The following is a 19,538-nucleotide window of genomic DNA, read 5'->3' as shown; positions in this document are numbered from 1 at the left end:
CAGGCTGGGGACTCCTTCCCTCCCAGGACACAGGAAATTAAGGATTGGCCATGTGGATCCCCGCCCCAGCTGCGAAAATTGTCCCAACAATTGCCTGGAGTCCTGCTCCTTAGTCATGTATTTAAAACATGCTTGCCAAATTCTATCCATCCTAGTGCATTTCCTGAGCAGGCTTGCGGAGTGAGGAATTCTGAGCACTTATTCTTAGTTGCCTGTAGACTTCAAATGTGGTTGTCTGACAAGAAAATGTGGTTTTCCTGTCATTTGAGAGAATGAGACCACAGCCCAAGAAAACTAAAATGGAATATTGTTGCTGTTGCAATAGTCTGAAGATCTTGTTCTGACACAATAGTTGAACAGGTTTTTTAAGTGTGTGTTCTCAGATATAAAACTGAAATGCTGCTGCTCCCTCCAGTTTGAGACAACTTTAATCCTGCGCCCTGGCAGCCACCTTAGCGCAAGGGCCAATGGAAGAGCACAATATTGTTCCCCTCCCTTCACCTCTTCCATCCAGTAGCAAGTACTTCCTGGATCAGTGGTGCTGCCCAGAGCACAGTGAGGGGGGCATATGAATGATGCTGACTTGGGATTGTGGTAGGCACCGGGAACACAGCATGTTTGAGAGGGGTATGGTACTGATCTTGCTCTTCCCTACTGCCATCTCTACAGGGGCAGATTCCAGTTTGTGTGGGAAGTGTCATCTTCATCCTGGGTTTCCAGGTTTTGCAACACTTAGTTTTGGGAGCTACACTGTAATACCCTTGCAGGACATGGCAAGCACAGAGCAGTGCTGAGTGGCTTTGGCCTCCGTGCTTGCAAAGGGGTTTTGTGTGTGAATTTCCCTTGGTTTTTGAGAAAGTGGGAGTAACGAGGGGGGCAAAGTTGAGGGACAATTTTGGGAAGGTGGGGGAAGCTTCCTGGCCATTTCTCACAGCCCCTCAGCTACCAGCGGGAGGCAGCGCCAGGGGATAAGAGTAGTCCATAAGTGGCTTACCCCTATGTGTGCCCAGCAAATCCGTATGTTTTAGACTTGCTGTTGATCGCCCACACTAGATGAGCTCAGGGCATCCCAGTGATTTGACATCTCTGTAGATACTGGCCATAGTTTTAGGCTGGGTACACAGCCCATGTGCACAAAACTACTCTCCGGAATGTGCCTAGAAGGGGACTTGAACTCATGATCATTGGGACTGCATTTTGGTGCCACCCTCCCTAAGCCATCAGCTGAGTGGAGGTGTCTCATTGAGCCTCTTCCTTGAGGACCCAGAGCTCAGTTTCCACAGTTTCTGCCTGGTCTCAGTATCATGTGACTGAGAATGGAGCATGTTTCTTCTCTGCTACCCACCCCAGTTTCAGTGCATTGTGCCAAATTCTAGAGCACTAGAAAATTTAAAAGTAGGTCATTTGGGGGAGAAAGTTCTCTCAGGAACACTTTGACCAAGCAGACCCCAATCACCACTAACACAACCCAGGTCTATCAACTGGCACAGGAATTGTCGGCCCATCCGAGTACACCTGCGGATTTTAGACACTTTGTTTAGAGCCACCTCTTCAGAAACCTCCGCTCAACCTAACCCCTGGTGCGGGAAGGGCTCCCAGTAACATACTGGGAAGACAGGGACTCCAGTGGCTAAAAGTCTTAGCTCTGCATGTCTGTGCACTGTTCCTTGTTGCAGATTTGATTTGGACATAACTGCTGGGATTGCCTTTCTCTGCTCTAAGCTTTGTCCTAGCATTTCCGGTCTTCTGCAAAGCCTCCAAGAAGAATCTTCTCCTTGAAAAAAGACTTCAGTCACAGCGTGATTAAGTCCATCACTGCAGCCAAGGTTAAGGCCATTTTGGCCTGCAAGTTGCAAAGTATTTCGTGATCTCCTAAAACTGAAATCACATTTAGCGACAAGTTTCCAAGTGCGGCTGTTCCTGAGTTATCTGTGGCAGGAGGGGGAAGTGTTTCACACAAAGAAAAAACAAATCCCTCCTTGGGGGCATTGTAAAACTTAATTCATTACTGTTTGTAAATGGCTTTGCAATCCTCAGATGCAACATACTACTGAAGTTATATCTGCTTATTGGCTTCCCTTAGTCGCAGCATGCTCTGACATGACCCTTTTACTGATTTCACATCAGAGTATCCAGGAATTATTTATGTTAGGAATATCCTGATTTCTGCAGCCTAGACAAAGGGCAATTGTCTTCTGCCTTGCCCCGACAGTGATTTGAGGCTGAACTCATGATGTAAAACACTTTGAAATTCCTTTTGAAGGTTGCTTTACACAGTTGTAGGTTAGCATAATGTTAGAGCGGGCTTCATCTCGTAGCCTATTCTACTGGACACTGTCATACATAGGATACAGGTGAGACTTCCAGCTGCAACCATCTGAGTGGGTCATTGCAGTTACAGTGCACTGAAATCTTCCCAGCCCATCCCCTTATTTGAATTGTAAATGGAAGGAAAGTTAACTTGCAGGGGTGCTGAGTGAAGTGTTACCAGCTAACATAGGGCTGAACTCCTTGTAGAGATGCTCTGCCAGGAAAGTCTCCGAACATCGGCTTGGGAACCTAGCCAGTTTCCATTCGATCTGGAGTCCGTGGAGTGTGGGTGGAGAGGAGAGGGCTTTCTGCAGCAGCCACTTTACTTCTCTGTGCATTACTAAAGAAGCAGCGCAACTAGCCTGCAGCAGAAAGTCCCAGAGAATATAAAATCAGAGCTGAATTTTGTGTGTATTTAGCATTCTACTCTAGTCAGTTCACTTACCCATCCTAATATCTCCCTCTAAGGCAGGGGTTCTCAACCTTTTTCTCTCTTAATCCTTCCTTCCCTTCCCCTCCCTCCCCAACATACTATAAAAACTCCATGGCCCATCTCTGCCACAACAACTGTTTTTCTGCATATAAAAGTCAGGGCCAGGGTTAGCGGATAGCAAGCAGGGCAACTGCCCATGCCACATGGGGCCCCAGAAGCTAAGTTGCTCAGGCTTCAGCCCTGGGTGGCGGGGCTTAGGGCCCCAGGCTTTAGCCCTATGTGGTGGGGCTTAAGCTTTCTGCCCTGGGCCTCAGCAAATCTAAAGCTGTCTATGCTTGGTGACCCCCCCCCCCCGTCCTGAAACTTGCTTGTGGCCCCTCAGGGGGCCCTGGACCCCTGGTTGAGAACCACTGCTCCAAGGAACGCATTTGTGCAAGTGAGAAGGCAGGTAAAATGGCCAGATGTATTTGGTCACTTTATCTGCCTTCTCACTTGCACAAATGCGTTTCTTCTCTGTGCCTTTTTCTCCTAGCTGTGGGAAGGGCTGGGTGTGTGTTTGGGGGTGGGGGATTCTTGTTGCTTTATAGCTCGTAACGCAGAGCAGAAATAGTTTTCCTGCTGCACAGTTGAGGGCGGTGCTCCCCCTTGATGTGGGTAGAGAGGTTGAGCAATACAGCCTGGAGGCTCTGATTCAACCATTTGCTCACTCGTCTAATTATTGTGACCCTTCTGATTTTCTTATCCATACCATCGGTGTCTTCAAAAAAAAAAAAAAAAAAAAAATCAAGAGAATTTAGCTTTAAAATGAAAGCCCTGCAAATGAAATTCTAGCTGTTTACTAATTTGATGCCCATGTAACTGTATGGGAGCCAGAGTTGGGCTGACAGGAGGATTTAGGAAACGATGAAACTCTACTAACATAATCTGTAGCAGCTCTGGGGAGGGACCTGTAGTTGAACAGGCCTTCCTGAGGGGGATGTCTTAGGGGTGCCTATGTGGTAGTGGCATTTTTTTTGCAAGTTAAATTCTTACTTTTTTTCTTTTTTTGGTCACTGGGGCACAGTGGACATCTACGTTTTAAAATGTTCTTTCTAGATTGCAAGAAAATTCTTACATTAAAGTTAACACAATGCTTTCTCTGAGCTGTATTGCCTCTGCTCACTGAGGAGGGAATCACTCAACACACCACCTCCCTGGAGATGCTCTGCCCATTTTGCATGTAGTCTTATGCGGCCCAAACTGTCCACAAGCAGAACATGAGCCGGACAGTCTCTGTTCTAACTTTGTTCTCAGGAGCTCATCGCTTTCCAAACCTTTTGCCTTTCTAGACATGTGGGTGAAACTTTGGGAAGCTTGAGCAAAAAAAGTTGTCATGTGTAAGTCTGATGGGAGGGGGGAGACAATAGGCACTCATTTAACAGCCCCCCAGTTAGAATGACTGGGGTTGGCCAACAGAAATTTGGCAGGGAAATCACCCTTGCTGAGGAGAGATGTAGTTGAAACTTCAGGTGAAAATTTGGTTTTGACTTGACATTGTGTGAACCTTTGAGAACTGTGTTCTGTGTGCGTGTGGTTCATTTTATGCAACTTTCTCACCAAGACTTAAATTTTCAACAGTGAATGGAGGGGGGAAAAAATCTCTCAAAGATTGAGATGCTTTTAAGGGACCATTCAGAAAGTGCCGAGCACTCGCCTTCTAAAAATCAAACACCTTTCAGGTGTTTCAAGTTGGATCCTCAAGAATCAAGTCTAAAATCACTATTCACTTTTGAAAATCTAAACCTGAGCTTTTAATGTACACAGCTAAGGAAAGCAACTTAGCTGTACAGTGAACCTTAATGAGGAAGGTGTCCAACCAAAGAGCTACCGCTTGCTTCTCCTTACTCCGCTAGCCCTAGGTAATCGAACAAACGTTTGCATTTTGGCTTTTTTTTTTGGAAGACTATTTATGTATTATGTGGGCTCAGAGTAGTGTGGTATGAAGGCTTTTATCAACATTAGACACTCAGGTTAAGTAACTTGTCCAAATTCATATAGTGAGTCAGTGGCAGGGCTGAGAATAGACTCTAGATTCCATTTCTTGGTTCGTACCTTTCCCTCAACACTGTCCTTCCTATGCTTATGTATCCTGCAACCTGCTTCTTATAACTCGTGTGAGAATCATCTGCTGTTGTTTTCATGGGGGAGTTTGCTTGTTCGTGACAAATGTAACTTAATTAAAACAGGTTAGGTTGGTTCTAGAAGCTAAAGTGCTAGTTGTTGAGTTCAGATCCTTGTGGGTTAAAAGTGAAACCAGCATGGTGTTCTTGGCTGGTTCCCCTGGGTAGTGACATGAAGAAATCTCTACTGATGGTCTGCTGAAGGGGACGCTCAGGACAGCGGTGCATTGGCAGAGCTGTGTGATGGGAGCTAAGGATTTGTCTACACTACGCAGCTTTTAGCGACAAGGCTGTGTCAACACAGCCTTGTCGCTAGAAGTCAGCGTGTGTAAACACGCACTGTCGGTATTTTGTCGTGCCGACGCAATACTTCCAGCCCCGCGAGCGACGTTAGCTTTGTCAGCAGGAGAGTGCTCCTGCCCACAAAGCCACATTCACACTGTCGCTTGCGTCTGCAAAACTTTGTCTTTCGCGCGGGGGAGGTTTAAGTACCCGTGAAAAGCAAAAGTTTTGTTGACAATGTCGCATTGTAGACAAACCCTAATTTGTAGAGCATCTCCCTGCACCCTGCCTGATTTAGCCTAATGTCTTTAAACAATGCCTGTCTTTACATTGTGCTTGACAAGCTGATTATGAGGAAAGGAAACCTTGCAGCTGAGCACCGTTTTGTGTTTGCTTTGCTTGTGTTGGCTGTTCTATTAGGAGTAGAAGCCAACTCAAAGGGAGGAGGTGACACTGTTTTATGTCCCAACTCGAGTGTGGGATGTAATCAGAAATTGTGAATGTTGCTATAACGCAGCCATACTACCTCAGGCTGTGATCTTATCTGAGCTCACAAGTTGTAAAGACTGTGCCATGTCAGTACTTGGGGTGAGACACATCTCAAGAACCACTAGGTGCTGCAAGAAGAGGTATATAAGATTTGGAGGGGAGAGCATCAATCAGTACCGCACGAATGCCTCAACCTGAGGCAGGCTGGCTGGCTAATATGTGCTAGAACTGCATCTTAGCTTCTGGTCTAGGTAAGGCCAAGGTGAGATGAGATGAGCTATTGTTCCAGGCTGTCTGCAGATTTGAAGATACTATGTCAGTTTACACCCTGTTTGCATTTAAGAAGCTTTTCTTAGCAACTGTAAAGGCAAACGCTTTGCTCAAAAATGAAAGCTAGAAGATCCTGGAACCCAATTCCACAAGTAGTGTAGTCTGACAGATTTGTCAATTGCAGAATTGCATAGTACACAGAGCCATGACACTAATAACCGGTTTCCAATTAATGTGATTATCTGTGTTGCTCTATATAATGTTAAGTTGTCTTTTTGTAAAATTTTTTGTTGCATTTTATTTCTAGCATCCAGCGAGCTGCATTGGTGGTTCTGGAAAACTACTACAGAGATTTCACCATCTATAACCCGAGCTTGCTAATGGCCTCCAAGTCTCGCGCAGCCAAACACATGGCTGGCCTGAAAGTCTACAATGTGGATGGTAGGTGAGGGTGGAATAGTAGCTGAGAATTGATGGAGAAGAGCAGGACTTCTTATCCTTTGTTCCAGGCACATGCCTACCTTCTCACCGTCCAAAATTCTTGTCAGAAATCCTCCTACCACTACTGAGTCCATTGGTCCCAAATCACTTCAGACTTACAAAACACAATAGAACTTTGTCTTGACTAGGAAAAGTGGCCAAGTTTAGGTCAGGTTTAGCTAGTATGTATTAGCTAAGCCCAATTTAAATTTGATTTGTACTTCCTACTCAACACAAAGCCTAGATGGGTATGGCACTTTATAGATAAATATAAGGACAGGGGCTTAGTATCCTGCAAACCTTTGCAAGCTTAGGGCTTGTCTTCACAAGTTGTACCAATTTAAAGGGGTGTTTTTTCAATAGATGTAGTTAAACCATTGTGAGGCCCTGTGTGGCCCCTCTGAACCTGAGGCCTTGGCTACACTTGCGAGTTGCAGCGCTGTAAAGCCGCCCCAACGCAGTAACTCACACCCCGTCCACACTGGCAAGGCATTTGCAGTGCTGTATCTCCGTGGTTGCAGCACTGCATGTACTCCACCTCTCCGAGAGGAATAGCAAGTGCAGCGCTGCCACTGCAGCACTGCGGCGCCAGTGTGGCTGCCCAATGCGCAGTGACTGGCCTCCAGAATTATTCTGCAGTATCCCACAATGCCTGTTCTAGCCACTCTGGTCATCAGTTCAAACTCTACTGCCCTGGCCTCAGGTAACCAACCATGTGACCGACCCTTTACATTCCCTGGGAATTTTAAAAATCCCCTACCTGTTTGCTCAGCCCGGCGTGGTGTGGAGTGCTATCAGCAAATCTTTCCAGGTGACCATCCCTCCACGCACCAAGCGAGCCCCAGCATGGAGCAATGGCGAGTTGCTGGACCTCATCAGTGTTTGGGGGGAGGAAGCTGTCCAGTCCCAGCTGCGCTCCAGTCGTAGGAATTACGATACCTTCGGGAAGGTATCAAAGGACATGACGGAAAGGGGCCATGACCGGGACGCCCTGCAGTACAGGATTAAAGTGAAGGAGCTGCGGAGTGCCTACTGCAAAGCCCGCGACGCAAATCCCCGCTCGGGTGCTCCCCCCGCGACCTGACGATTCTACAAAGAGCTGGATGCGATACTTGGGGTTAACCCCACCTCCACTCCGAGCACCACTATGGACACTTCAGAACCGGGGAGGGGAGGGGAGGAGGAGGAAGAGGAAAACGGGAGCGATGGTGGTGGGCCGGATGGAGACACCCCGGAATCCCTGGACCCATTCAGCCAGGAGCTCTTCTCAAGCCAGGAGGAAGGTAGCCAGTCGCAGCGGCCAGTACTTGGTGGAGGACAAACAAAAGAGCAGGTTCCTGGTAAGCTTTTTTTTTTTTTTTTTTTTTTTCTTGGTCCTTGTTCCAGCCAGACTAACGTGTCCGCGCCACTGTGCCGCGAGGGGCGGGGGGACCATTGCTGCACACAGGCAAGCTGCATATGGGCCAGGGCGGAAGCCGCATTGCAGTAGAAGACCCTCCCTTGCTTCCCAGGTCACCCTCAGCAGCGAGATATCGTCCAGGACGAACTCCTGTGGAAAATGTTGGGACAGTGTGCAGTGTAGGTGACCCCTGAAGCTGTTGGCTCTCCCCAAGGCACAGAAACCCAGAGGACAGTGCAGCCCTGAAACAATCAGTCCCCCTTTACTCACCATTTTGAGGCTTCCGTGGGATATGTGTGCTCTGTTTGGGACGGGAAAATTATGCTATTGTGTAGACCCTGTGTGTTTTCTACTCCTTAAGTGCGGGGGGGGAATCATTACTCTGTCTGGTATAAACAATGCTGCCTCTGTTAAATGTTGCATTTTGCCTATACAGCTGCATCAACCTTGAGACCTCAGCCGTCCCTCTTATCGCCTGCTCAGAGACTGCAAAGACTCAGGAAGAGACCGCGAAAAAGCAAAGAAGACATGCTGCAAGAAGTGATGCGGCAATCTATTAAAGAGAATGAGAAAGCACAGGACTGGAGGGAGAGAGAAAGCAGGATCCGCCAGGAAAACGCAGCACACCGGCGGCAAAGCACTGATAGGCTCATAAGCATCCTGGAGCACCAAGCAGACACTATCCAGGAGCTGGTAGCCATGCAGAAAGAGGAGCAATACCGCAAACGCCACCCCCCTCTACAGCCCTTGTCCCAAAACTCTTTCCGTTGTGCCCCACTGTCACCTCCAACCCACTTTCCCCAACTTCCATGTTCTTCATGCCACCCGCTGCCTCCAACACCAGTATCTTCACCACCCAGCCCTGAAAACCACGACCCTTACCCTCTGCACTCAACCCCCATCACCATGCAGTATAGCTGTCCTGAAGTGCAGCACTCACTGCACAGCACACCAGACAGGACATACGCGAATCTGTGATTGTACTATTCCCCACTCCACCCCCTTGTTTCTTTTTAATAAATAATTTTATTTTCTTTTCAATAAATGGATTCTTTGGATTTGAAAACATTCTTTATTATTGCATAAAGTAAAAGACTCCTTAGCCCAGGAAATAAACAGGCACTGCAAGTCTGCCTGTCTGCTTAGCAAACACTGATTCCTAAAGATTGGAACTACTGCACTTCACTCCTGTGCAGGGCACCAGATATCACTGCTGGTTTTCAGCCTCAAATTGCTCCCTCAAGGCATCCCTAATCCTTGCAGCCCCGCACTGGGCCCCTGTAATAGCCCTGCTCTCTGGCTGTGCAAATTCAGCCTCCAGGTGTTCAACCTTGGAGGTCCATGCCTGAGTGAAGCTTTCACCCTTCCCTTCACAAATATTATGGAGGGCACAGCACACGGATATAACCGCGGGGATGCTGTTTTCGGCCAAGTCCAGCTTCCCATACAGAGATCTCCAGCGGCTCTTTAAATGGCCAAAGGCACACTCCACAGTCATTCAGCACCGGCTCAGCCTGTAGTTGAACCATTCCTTGCTGCTGTCAAGGCTCCCTGTGTAGGGTTTCATGAGCCACGGCATTAACGGGTAAGTGGGATCTCCAAGGATCACAATGGGCATTTCAACTTCCCCTACCGTGATCTTCCACTCTGGGAAAAAAGTCTCGGCCTGCATCTTCCTGAACAGCCAAGTGTTCCGAAAGATGCGTGCGTCATGCACCTTTCCTGGCCAGCCTGTGTTAATGTCAATGAAATGCCCACGGTGATCCACAAGCGCCTGGAGAACCATAGAGAAATACCCCTTCCGATTAACGTACTGGGATCCTAGGTGGAGTGGTGCAAGAATAGGAATGTGCGTCCCATCTATCGCCCCTCCACAGTTAGGGAACCCCATTTGTGCAAAGCCATCCACTATTTCCTGCACGTTACCCAGAGTCACGGTTCTTCTGAGTAGGATGCGATTAATGGCCTTGCAAACTTGCATCAACGCGATTCCAATGGTCGACTTTACCACTCCAAACTGGTTTGCGACCGACCGGTAGCTGTCTGGAGTTGCAATCTGGAAGCTGGCAATAGCCACCCGCTTCTCCACTGGCAGGGCAGCTCTCAATCTCGTGTCCTTGCGCTGCAGGGTGGGGGTGAGCTCCTCACACAGTCCCATGAAAGTGGCTTTTCTCATCCGAAAGTTCTGCAGCCACTGCTCGTCATCCCAGACTTCCATGACGATGTGATCCCACCACTCGGTGCTTGTTTCCCGAGCCCAAAAGCAGCGTTCCATGGTGCTGAGCATGTCCGTGAATGCCACAAGCAATTTCGTGTCGTACGCGTTACGCGGCTTGATAGCATCGTCGGATTCCTCACTCTCACTGTCACTGTCACTTTGGATCTTAAGGAATAGTTCAACAGCCAAACATGACGTGCTGGCGAGACTCGTCAGCATACGCCTCAGCAGTTCGGACTCCATTTCCCGCAGACAGATCGCGCTGCACAGAAACCGTTGAAAGATGGCGCCAAAAGGGAACAAAGGGATTTCTGGGATGCGAAGCGATGCATCACAGGCATTGGGACAGGACCCAGAATCCCCCGCACCCACACCCCCTTCCCACAACCCACAGCGCCAGAATGGGAAAAGGTGCTCTGTGGGATAGCTGCCCATAATGCACTGCTCCAAATAGCCCTGCAATTGCCGCAAATGTGGCCACGACAGTGCGCTGGCAGCTGTCAGTGTGGACAGACTGCAGCGCTTTCCCTACTCAGCTGCACGGTCAGGTTTAACTCACAGCGCTGAACATCTGCAAGTGTAGCCAAGGCCTGAGTTAAACCAAACTTGAATCAATTCTTTGCTGATTGACTCTAAATAAGACAGGTTTAAACAAGCCAAGGTTGTGTCAGGACACCCACAGCCTTGATAAAATCAGGTGTTCCAGTAATTGGGTAGCTTCAGTTCTATGGGGAAGCTTTTAAACTCAACAGGCTGAAGCTAAAATACAAAGGAGAGGGGCTGTCCCAGGAAACACGGCCAACTTTAATTTCACAGGAGTTGGAAAAATCAGGGCTGTATTGTACATATGTGGATTAGCACTGAAAGGTTTTGCAGCAGGGTGTGTTCAGAGGAGATTTGACTTTGCAGAGAGCGGCAGTTTTTCACGTGCAACAGGAATGTGGGAGATGAATCTAAGACTTCTGCCCTGTCTTTCGCACATGGCTTATATCTTGCTTTGCATTGCTCGGTGCCTCCAAAGGGTTCAGAGGCGCTGTGGATGCTTCTCCAAATCTCCTCTGAATCTTTAGAGACAACAAAAATTGGACCCGGAAATGTTGCCAGAGCAGCTTCCTCTAGTGAGACCTGCTGATGATGGGGGGGCAGAAACCCAGAGAGGGGCAGCTTTGTTTTGTAGCACTTCTGGTCCTGGCTAGTGCAGGAAGTGTGGGGGGTGTGAAATAGTAAGTAACATCAGTAATAAGGGATGTAAGCTAGCATATTCTGTTGTAGAAATGGGCAATGTTTGTGTGTATTTGGGAGGGAGTCTTGGAAAAAAAACATTTTGACCAGGTGGAAACCTTCTCTTTCATTCTGGTCATGGGTTAGTGTCAGGGGGAACTTACTGGTCTGGAAGGTATTTCCAAATTTGATCCCGCCCAAGTGTTCCCAGCCTTTTCAGGTTGTAAGGCATTAGGCTTATTTAATGTCACATTGTTCCAATTACCATCTCTTCTAGGGCAGTTGCAGCATAACTGTGAGGTGGCAGGGCACAGCTGCTGCAGGAAGAGGCTAATGATACAGACCATTGGAAAGTTGGGACTCCAAACTTTCAGAGGAAAAATCCAGTGATTTTTCTAGCACTAGCAGTCTGTGAGCTAGCATAGTTTAAAATCCTGTCAGAACTCAAGTAGACAAAAGCAAGCTAGGGATCTGGATGGGATGCTTTTTCAGTTCCAAAATCTTTGTCTGGCAGGGCTAGAAACAAGTGCTTCATGACGCTGGATAGGAGGAACTCCCAACTTTCCAGTAGCATAAAGCATTTATATGTGGCACTAGTGGCTTCTAACATAGGATCTTACAATAATTGTCAATTCCTTGGTGTCTCGGTACTTCTTGGCTTTATTGCCGTAATGAATATAGCAGGACTTTAGCCATTGTAATATACTGTGCAATCCCAGAGTTTGCAGAGCTTTTGGATAGCTTCTCTTGCTGTGCAGCAGGGTTTTTTTAATGCACGCTGAACTCAGTGGCATAGAAGCATATCCTTTAGAAGAATTCCTGTGGATTTACTAAGTGGACTGTGTAGCTCTAGCCAGGACCCTCTTGGCAGTGGAACAATCTGTCTTGCATGCTCTCCGCGTGAGAGGACAGTAATGCTGTTAAGACCTCCAATTTGTTGGCAGCCTTTGAGTTTGGTGTTACAGCAGCCGGGGGGGGGGGTTGGGGGGAGGAGGAGGTCTTGCTTAAGTCCCTATGGTGCTGGCAAAATGGGAGCTTGCCCAAAGGCTGTATTTTCATCACCATGCGTGATGAATCAGACAATTAATAATTCTAAACCAAACTGGAACTGCGCCTCTCCTAAGCCGTACCAGTACACATCGAGGCTGTCAAATGAAATCTAAAGTGTTTACTCCGGAGAAGCTGTTTGTTTGAATTCCTAGACTATCCATCATTAAACATCAAACTTATTTCTTGGAAACCATGTTATTTTTAAGAAAAAAGCAGCCCTTATTGTGTGAGCAGAGCATTCTTGGGCCTGTCTACCCTACAGAATTGATAATGTGTAAACAAGCCAGTTTAATGGCGTAGACTGGCTCTTAAAGCATAGTTACAGTCAGAAAAGTGGCTCTTAAAAATGTATACATTTCGGGAGTTGTTTTATGTCTTTCTCTGACTCTGATGTGCTCTGTTCATCAAATGACGACACTTTTCTCTAACTCCTAGCACTGCACGCTGCATGTGGGATCACAGAACCTAGCTGGGCTGTTAAAGCATCACTAGTAATCAAATGATAGATACTTACTTGATATCGATGTGCAATGTAGAGCAGACTCCAGCTCCCTTTCCTAGAGCTGAATGGGCTCTGCTAATAGGCATAAAAACTCTTAGGCAGATGTAACTTTCAGACCCACAGAGAACCAGTACGGAGCCCAGAGTTACATTCTGCAGAGTCACTTCTCTCTAACAGTAACTGCATTTGTTAAAGTGTCTGTCTTTTGTCTAAAGATGATGTCACGGCCCAGACATCCCAGCATAGCTCTGTGTTTTCCTGTGTGTGGCTGTTGTCTCCATGTCTCTTGATGTTCTTCTTTTCTGTCTGTCTTTCTCCCCCTCCCAACTCCTCTTGTGCTCTCTCATTGTCTTGTTGCTGAAATGTGATGTGTTCCAGCTGCCCTTGTAGCCAAACTGAAAATGTATATAGCGGATGGTAAGTAACATCCTTAGCACTCTGTCTCCTAGTTTGTGTAGTCCAGGGGTCAGCAACCTTTCAGAAGTGGTGTGCCGAGTCTTCATTTATTCACTCTAATTTAAGGTTTCGCGTGCCAGTCATACATTTTAACGTTTTTAGAAGGTCTCTTTCTATAAGTCTATAATATATAACTAAACTGTATGTAAAGTAAATAAGGTTTTTAAAATGTTTAAGAAGCTTCATTTAAAATTAAATTAAAATGCAGAGCCCCACCCCCCCCGGACCGGTGGCCAGGATCTGGGCAGTGTGAGTGCCACTGAAAATCGGCTCACGTGCTGCCTTTGGCACGCGTGCCATAGGTTGCCTACCCCTGGTGTAGTCAGTCACTGTAAGTGTTTGGCTACTTCATCCCCTCTGAATTCTCTCTCCCATCTCCACTGACTGCAGCAGTTGAAGTGGACAGGAAATACTCCCTCCCTATGCATGCTTCCCCTGGGGGAGTATCTGCAGGGAGGGTTTTTACCACCCTCCCACCCCCAGAGCATTGGGCAGGTACAGCCCCACTTGGCCCACCAATTGCCTGTGACAGGCACTCTTGGATTTTAAGCCTTTTCAACTCCCATTCTGCAACAGTAAACTTTTCCTCTTACTTCTGCTTCCCCTTGAAGGCCCAGGTAACAATGCTGCCGGCCAGTCCCGGGCCATGATCGCTGCTGCCGCCCGGCGCAGAGACTCCAGTCACAACGAGCTTTACTATGAAGAAGCAGACCACGATCGCAGAGTTAAAAAACGTCGAGCAAGGTAATGCTGTCTCCTTCACGTTGCAGCGACTGTTTGCCCGCCACAGTCAGTTTGCTGGCATGCTGGATTCTCTTAACTGTATCTGAACAGCTCGATGGGCCCAATAAAAAAGCGGGGAATTGGGTTGAGAGGGTTTTGTTTAAGGGACTGAGTGGTTTGGTATAAATAAAGTCCTTTATATTAAAAAGGTATAGGAAAAAGACACACAGGGGTGGCAATGGCTTGGGACAGGGAGTGCTTAGAGAAATACATAAGCAAAGAACATGTGTAAATGTTCCAGATCAGCTAACAGAATGTTCTGGATTAGGGAAGGGCCCAGTGCTTGAGAAATCCATAATAGCTCAGTGCATGAAATCCCATTATTTCCCCAAGTAATCCAAGGGCTGAATCCATAGCACTGTCAGTGCCACCTGGTCTCTACAGGGAGGAGTTCTCCCTCCTTCAGAAGTAGGTGAATGCAGCATTTGACACGGCAGTACAACACTTCTGCTTAAACGCTGTAGTCTTACTGTCCATCTGAACAGGTCTGGTAGAGGCAGGGACATGAGTAGCTGGATGTTTCTGCTGGAATGGTCCTCTGTGCGTAGGAGTTCAGCATGTTGATTACAGGGTGTTAATCGCCTTCAGAATTAACACCCGACTGAAGCTAACCTGGGTAGGCAGCTCCTCCGAGCTATTGTTTCAGGCAGGCCACCTGCAGCAGACTGACAGTCCCTGAGCTGAGTCGCAGTTGGAAGGTTTCCGTTGTAACCAGAGGGACTAAACAAGTTGCCCTAACTGAGGGTTTAGAGTCAGCAGTGAAGTGCTGATATGATGTCTGTCTCATGCTAGCTCAGCCTGACCCCTTGCTGCTGGTCAGGCTTTCTCCAGTCTCTCAGCAAAAAGGGAAGCATGTGTCTCTGGGCTTCCACAGGCTTCCTTCTGTGCAATCTAGCAACTTGGGTCCTTTTCACCTACTCACTGAGCTCAGCTAGGGCAGCTCCTGGCTTAAAGACAAACCTTCATTTAGTAGGAGATGCAGCCTGCTGGCATATACACGGGGAAGCTTTCTAAAAACATCAAAACCTAACTAAAAAGAGCTCTGAGGACCTCCTGCTGTTTCCTGCACGTATCTATCTGAAGCGTTCTGTGTCTCTGGCTCGTCTCTAATATTTCTGTCTTCCTACACATGATCAGGCTGACAGTACAGCTCCTCTTTGCGTTAATATCTAAAGGTTTTGTATGCAGGGCATTGTAGAAAAGTCGTTATTAGTGACTTAGTTCCATTAATTTAATCCAATGTGAAACATGAGTATTTTACAATCTAACAGCTTTCCTTTAACTGCAGTGCTCTCTTTTACTCGTTAAACTCAGCTAGGGTAGCTTTTGAACATCCTCTGGCATCTGTTGCTTTGCTCCAGTGTGGTCTGAGTTTGTTTGCACAGCTGTGCTGAAACAGGGATGGTTCGCATAGGATGCGTTCTTGGCTGCAAGTGCTCTGTGCTAGGACAGGGAACCCAACCCTTGCCGCATGCAGGGCCACTTGGGCAACCTGCCAGGAGCCTGAGGACTGCACCCCAGCTTGTATACAATGGAATAGAGTGCAGGTCATGAACATGGAGAGGTGTGTGGAGACTATGGGTCCCAGTGTATTCAGTGCTCTATCTTGAGCCAAGCACCTTCCCCCAGATCAAACTTGGAGCAATGCATGCTGGGTCCACTACTCTCGTACCTCTGTACTCAATATGAGAGTAGCTGTGGGCCAAAGTTGCAACTGGAGGCAGGACTGTCTAGTGACCTGAACGCAAGACTGGGGCCAGGAACTCTTGAGTTTTAATCCTGGCTGTGTCACTGACGTACTGGGTGACTTTTTGTGCAAGAAAAAGGAAACTCCAATTCACCTCCCCAGGCCTCTGTTTCCCTCTCTGCGGAAGGGGTTAAGTGACTTGCCTGACGTGTCACAGTGGGCCAGTGGCAGAGCCAGGAATAGAGTCCAGATCTCCTGACTCCCAAGCAATCTGTGCCCTAACTACAGGACCTTCCCGTCCTCCCTGGTGGTGAATCTGGCTTCCTCGTGTCTTTTTTGCAGGCTTGTGGTTGCAGTGGAAGAGGCTTTCACTCACATTAAACGTCTCCAGGCGGAGGAACAGCAGAAAGCTCCAGGTGAAGTGATGGATCCCCGTGAGGCAGCCCAGGCAATTTTCCCATCCATGGCGAGGGCTCTGCAGAAATACCTTCGCACCACCCGGCAGCAGCACTACCACAGCATGGAGAGCATCCTGCAGCACCTGTCCTTCTGCATCACCAACAACATGACGCCCAAGGTAATGCTGCCTTCAGCTTTAGAGCCAGAGAGCTGCAGGGGGTGTGTATGTGAGGGAGAATGGGGGTCAGGCAGAGAGTAATGAGACTTGAGGGCTGCTATTGATGATTCAGTTGGTACGTTTCAGTCCCTTGCTTGTAACTTGGCTTTAGGTCTTGGAGTGAACTCAGATCCCACTGCCCCTTCTCCCGTCTGCCTTTTTAAGCTGCGAGCATCAATGAGCTGCGATCTCCGCAATTCTAACCAATCGAGTGGGGTCAGGCCTGGCTGATCCTTGGTTTGGAGACCTCCAAGGAAAGCACAGGTTGCTGCAGGAAGTGGTGTTAGCAATTCAGTAGGGAGCTCTCTAGCTCTGTGCCCTAGGGTGGTGGGAGGGGTGGAGTGGGTGATTCAGGAAGGAGCAATTTTCCCACTGCCAGTGCTGACCTCAGAGGTGCAGTGTCCGGGGTGCTGTTCTTTGGATTGGATTTCTCCCCAAGGAGCTGCGGTTGCTAATGACTCCATGGCACATTACGTGTGTGTGTGTGGGTGTGTGTGTGTGTGTGTGTGTGTGAGAGAGAGAGAGAGAGAGAGAGAGAGAGAGAGAGAGAGAAAAGGAGTGCTAGGCTTCATGTCCTGGCCAAACCCCCAGTTCGTACGACTGCATTCTGCCTCCCTACATTTCCCTGCAGATGCAGCTGAATGATTATGCTTCGCTTCCTGCCCTCAGTTGCTGTGCAACTGTTAAATGGCTGCCACAGCCCTTTCCAGAGGGGGCTGCATTTGAGTGCTGGGTGAAGTGAGGCTTGGTGCTTTACATATAGTCCCCTTTGGGATGAAGGCCACTGAGGGAGTGCGAAAGCACTTACTATCTTACCCAGTATTAATAACCATATGTGATAGAAGCAGAGACACTGTGGGCAGGACAGGCATTTAGGCTGGCTTTAAACACTGGGTCTGTTATGACCTAATACCAGCGTTGGAATCCTAGGGGGCGCTTGGCATGATGTGTGTTGACAGCAGAACTTGCCCCCTGAGTTTGCAGTGGGAACTTTAAAATACAACAATATCAAGTAAACTGCTTGAAGTGATGCTTGTTCTTCCAGGTGTCTGAGCTAAAGTACTTTCCTGCCAAGGACTGAGTGGGTCACAGAGACTGAAATCTCCTCCCACCGGGACAGGGGATTTCTCCAGGTCAAAGATGGGGCTTTTTTGGCAGTGAGTTGTATACATGGTGGAGGGGAAGTTGTGCCTTGCCCAGGCTCCTCCTTTCTGGAGAGAGAGGCCTCCACTCTCCAGCGCTGTCGGACCTTTCCCTAGTGCTAAATTTATATTTAAAAGGAAATTTTGAAACTGGAAGTTGGAGACATAATTTTGTGAACTGTCTGGGATGAGATAAAGCAAATCTCTAGCTGTCACCTACTTGATCAGGTCCTAGGGGTAGGAAATGGCAGGAGGAGAGGTTTACCAAGTGTGCTAGCTGAAACAATTCGCTACAGGGAATATCTCAGTCCGCAGGGCTAAATCATGAGATTGAAAGAAAGTGTCAAGGCAGACCTGAGTCATGAGGGGGTGGAGTTCCCCTGGCACCAATTCATTCTTTCTCTCTCTGTATGTGTTTCTCTCTGTGTCTAGGCATTCCTGGAGCGTTACATCAATCCAGGCCCAACCCTCCAATATGACAGAGATCGCTGGTTCTCCAAGCAGTGGACGCTCGTCAGTGAAGAAGCAGTCACAAGTGCATTAAGGGATGGTGTCGTTTTTGTTCTCAAGTGCTTGGACTTCAGCCTTGTAATTAATGTGAAGAAAATCCCCTTCATCAAACTCTCGGAAGAGTTCATAGATCCCAAATCTCACAAATTTGTCCTTCGCTTGCAGTCTGAGACTTCGGTTTAGGGTGCGGGGCGGTGTTCTCTTCTTCTTCTGCTTTTGGGTTTTGTGTCCCCAATGCTGACTGAAACTGGCAGATGACAGACCAGTAATATTTGACCATCTGCACTTTATTTGGAAGGAGGGCCGGGGGTAATGGGTTGGGATATCTATCTAGAGAGTAATATCTTAAAAGCTCACAAGGCAACTTGGTTGAGTTAGCTCAGCCTTTAAGACAAAATGGTCCTCCTTGTTTTCCAGGCATATTGTAGACTGTGTGAACAAACATGGCCTTTATGTTTCCTTTGGAGCCCTGCCTTGCAGTGCTCAGTAGTGTGTGTACATCTCCCTTACTCAGGCCTGACCTGGTCTCTGCGTCCTGCACGTGTAGATTTCTATGGGGAAGCAGCTTTTTCTCATGTATAGAAGTCTGCGTATGAGGAAGAATTTGCAGTTCCCCTCTGCTCAGGAAGGAGAGCGTGGTGAGTGGGGAGAGAATTGATAGTTGTTTGTAAACCAGGCTGTCTTGTGGTTGAAGAGCCCTTCCCCCTCCAGGGCTGCTCTTCTCCAATAGCACTGGACCCCTGTGAACCAGGAGGTAGCAGGGGTGGGTTTTGCCATCTGTTTCCTTCAGTCTCTTCAGTTGCTTGTATTGCGGATCAGTGTACGGGCACTGCTCATTTTGCAGCTGTTTGAATTATTACCAGTTGTCTTAATGAGACGTCAGGGGATTTGTGCATGGTGCAACTCTCCCCCTCGGCCCCTTGATCTCTAATCCCTGCCCCAGTAATTTGAATGTCCCATGCTCGCTCTCCTCTCTGCCCTTCTTGCAGCTTTCTGAATGTGTTTCTCTAGCAACAGCTCCTGGGGTCAGTTGTGTTATCTCCTCCTCCCCACCCCCCTCTCACTATGTATTTGCACAGTTACAGCCTGGCTGAGTAAACGTTCTCCTAGGAGGTGTGTGGAGTTTACCTAACCCTGACAGCCTGGTCCCAAACAAAGGGAGCATGCGCAGGAATGTCGGCATCATACTCTAGAAGGGCTTCAAGTGCATCTCGAAGGAAGGGGGAACACTTAACCCCTGTCCTCACAGGGCCCAGAGAGAGTGTGAGCAGGGGAAGGGCAGACCTTGACTGACACATGTGGTTGAGTGCCATAGTTCTTTAAGACAGTATATATAAATGCACTATAGTATGTTCATCCCACCCAACTCCGCTGTAGCTAAGGGAGACCAAACTGCGTCTGAATGTTGCAATTGCTTTTTAAAAAAAAGTCTTGACCGTTTACCCCTGTGTGACTGTTCTCCTAGGTATTAGTCACCAAGCTAGCCTGGAATTTGTCTATTCTTGAGTGAGGGGCACTTAGCTCTCCAGAG

At 48.0% G+C, this 19,538-nt stretch overlaps 2 protein-coding genes across 3 annotated transcripts in view; both read left to right on the top strand.

The window, feature by feature from the left end:
- Positions 1 to 18,644, top strand: part of VANGL1 (VANGL planar cell polarity protein 1) — a 53,709-nt gene extending 35,065 nt beyond the window's left edge. For both annotated transcript variants that reach the window (XM_054043387.1, XM_054043398.1), the window contains exons 5-8: positions 6,251 to 6,384; positions 13,881 to 14,013; positions 16,082 to 16,316; positions 17,930 to 18,644. In XM_054043387.1, coding sequence (XP_053899362.1) covers positions 6,251 to 6,384; positions 13,881 to 14,013; positions 16,082 to 16,316; positions 17,930 to 18,190 — 763 coding nt within the window. In that variant the 3' untranslated portion in view covers positions 18,191 to 18,644. The remainder of the gene's footprint in view (positions 1 to 6,250; positions 6,385 to 13,880; positions 14,014 to 16,081; positions 16,317 to 17,929) is intronic.
- On the top strand, positions 7,437 to 8,800 carry LOC128845125 (disheveled-associated activator of morphogenesis 2-like). Its single transcript, XM_054043413.1, has 2 exons — positions 7,437 to 7,763; positions 8,259 to 8,800. The coding sequence occupies exons 1-2, from the start codon at positions 7,571 to 7,573 to the stop codon at positions 8,798 to 8,800; spliced, it is 735 nt and encodes a 244-aa protein (XP_053899388.1). The 5' UTR covers positions 7,437 to 7,570.
- Positions 18,645 to 19,538: the final 894 nt, after the last annotated feature.

The sequence above is a fragment of the Malaclemys terrapin genome, chromosome 1 (assembly GCF_027887155.1).
Source record: "Malaclemys terrapin pileata isolate rMalTer1 chromosome 1, rMalTer1.hap1, whole genome shotgun sequence".
NCBI lineage: Eukaryota > Metazoa > Chordata > Testudines > Emydidae > Malaclemys > Malaclemys terrapin.
This window is presented reverse-complemented; position numbering and strand designations above follow the sequence as displayed.

Coding starts and splice junctions, on each gene's coding strand:
- LOC128845125 (XM_054043413.1), top strand. CDS start 7,571: ATGGACACTTCAGAACCGGGGAGGGGAGGGGAGGAGGAGGAAGAGGAA. Junction 7,764..8,258: donor AACAAAAGAGCAGGTTCCTG/GTAAGCTTTTTT, acceptor TTGCCTATACAG/CTGCATCAACCTTGAGACCT.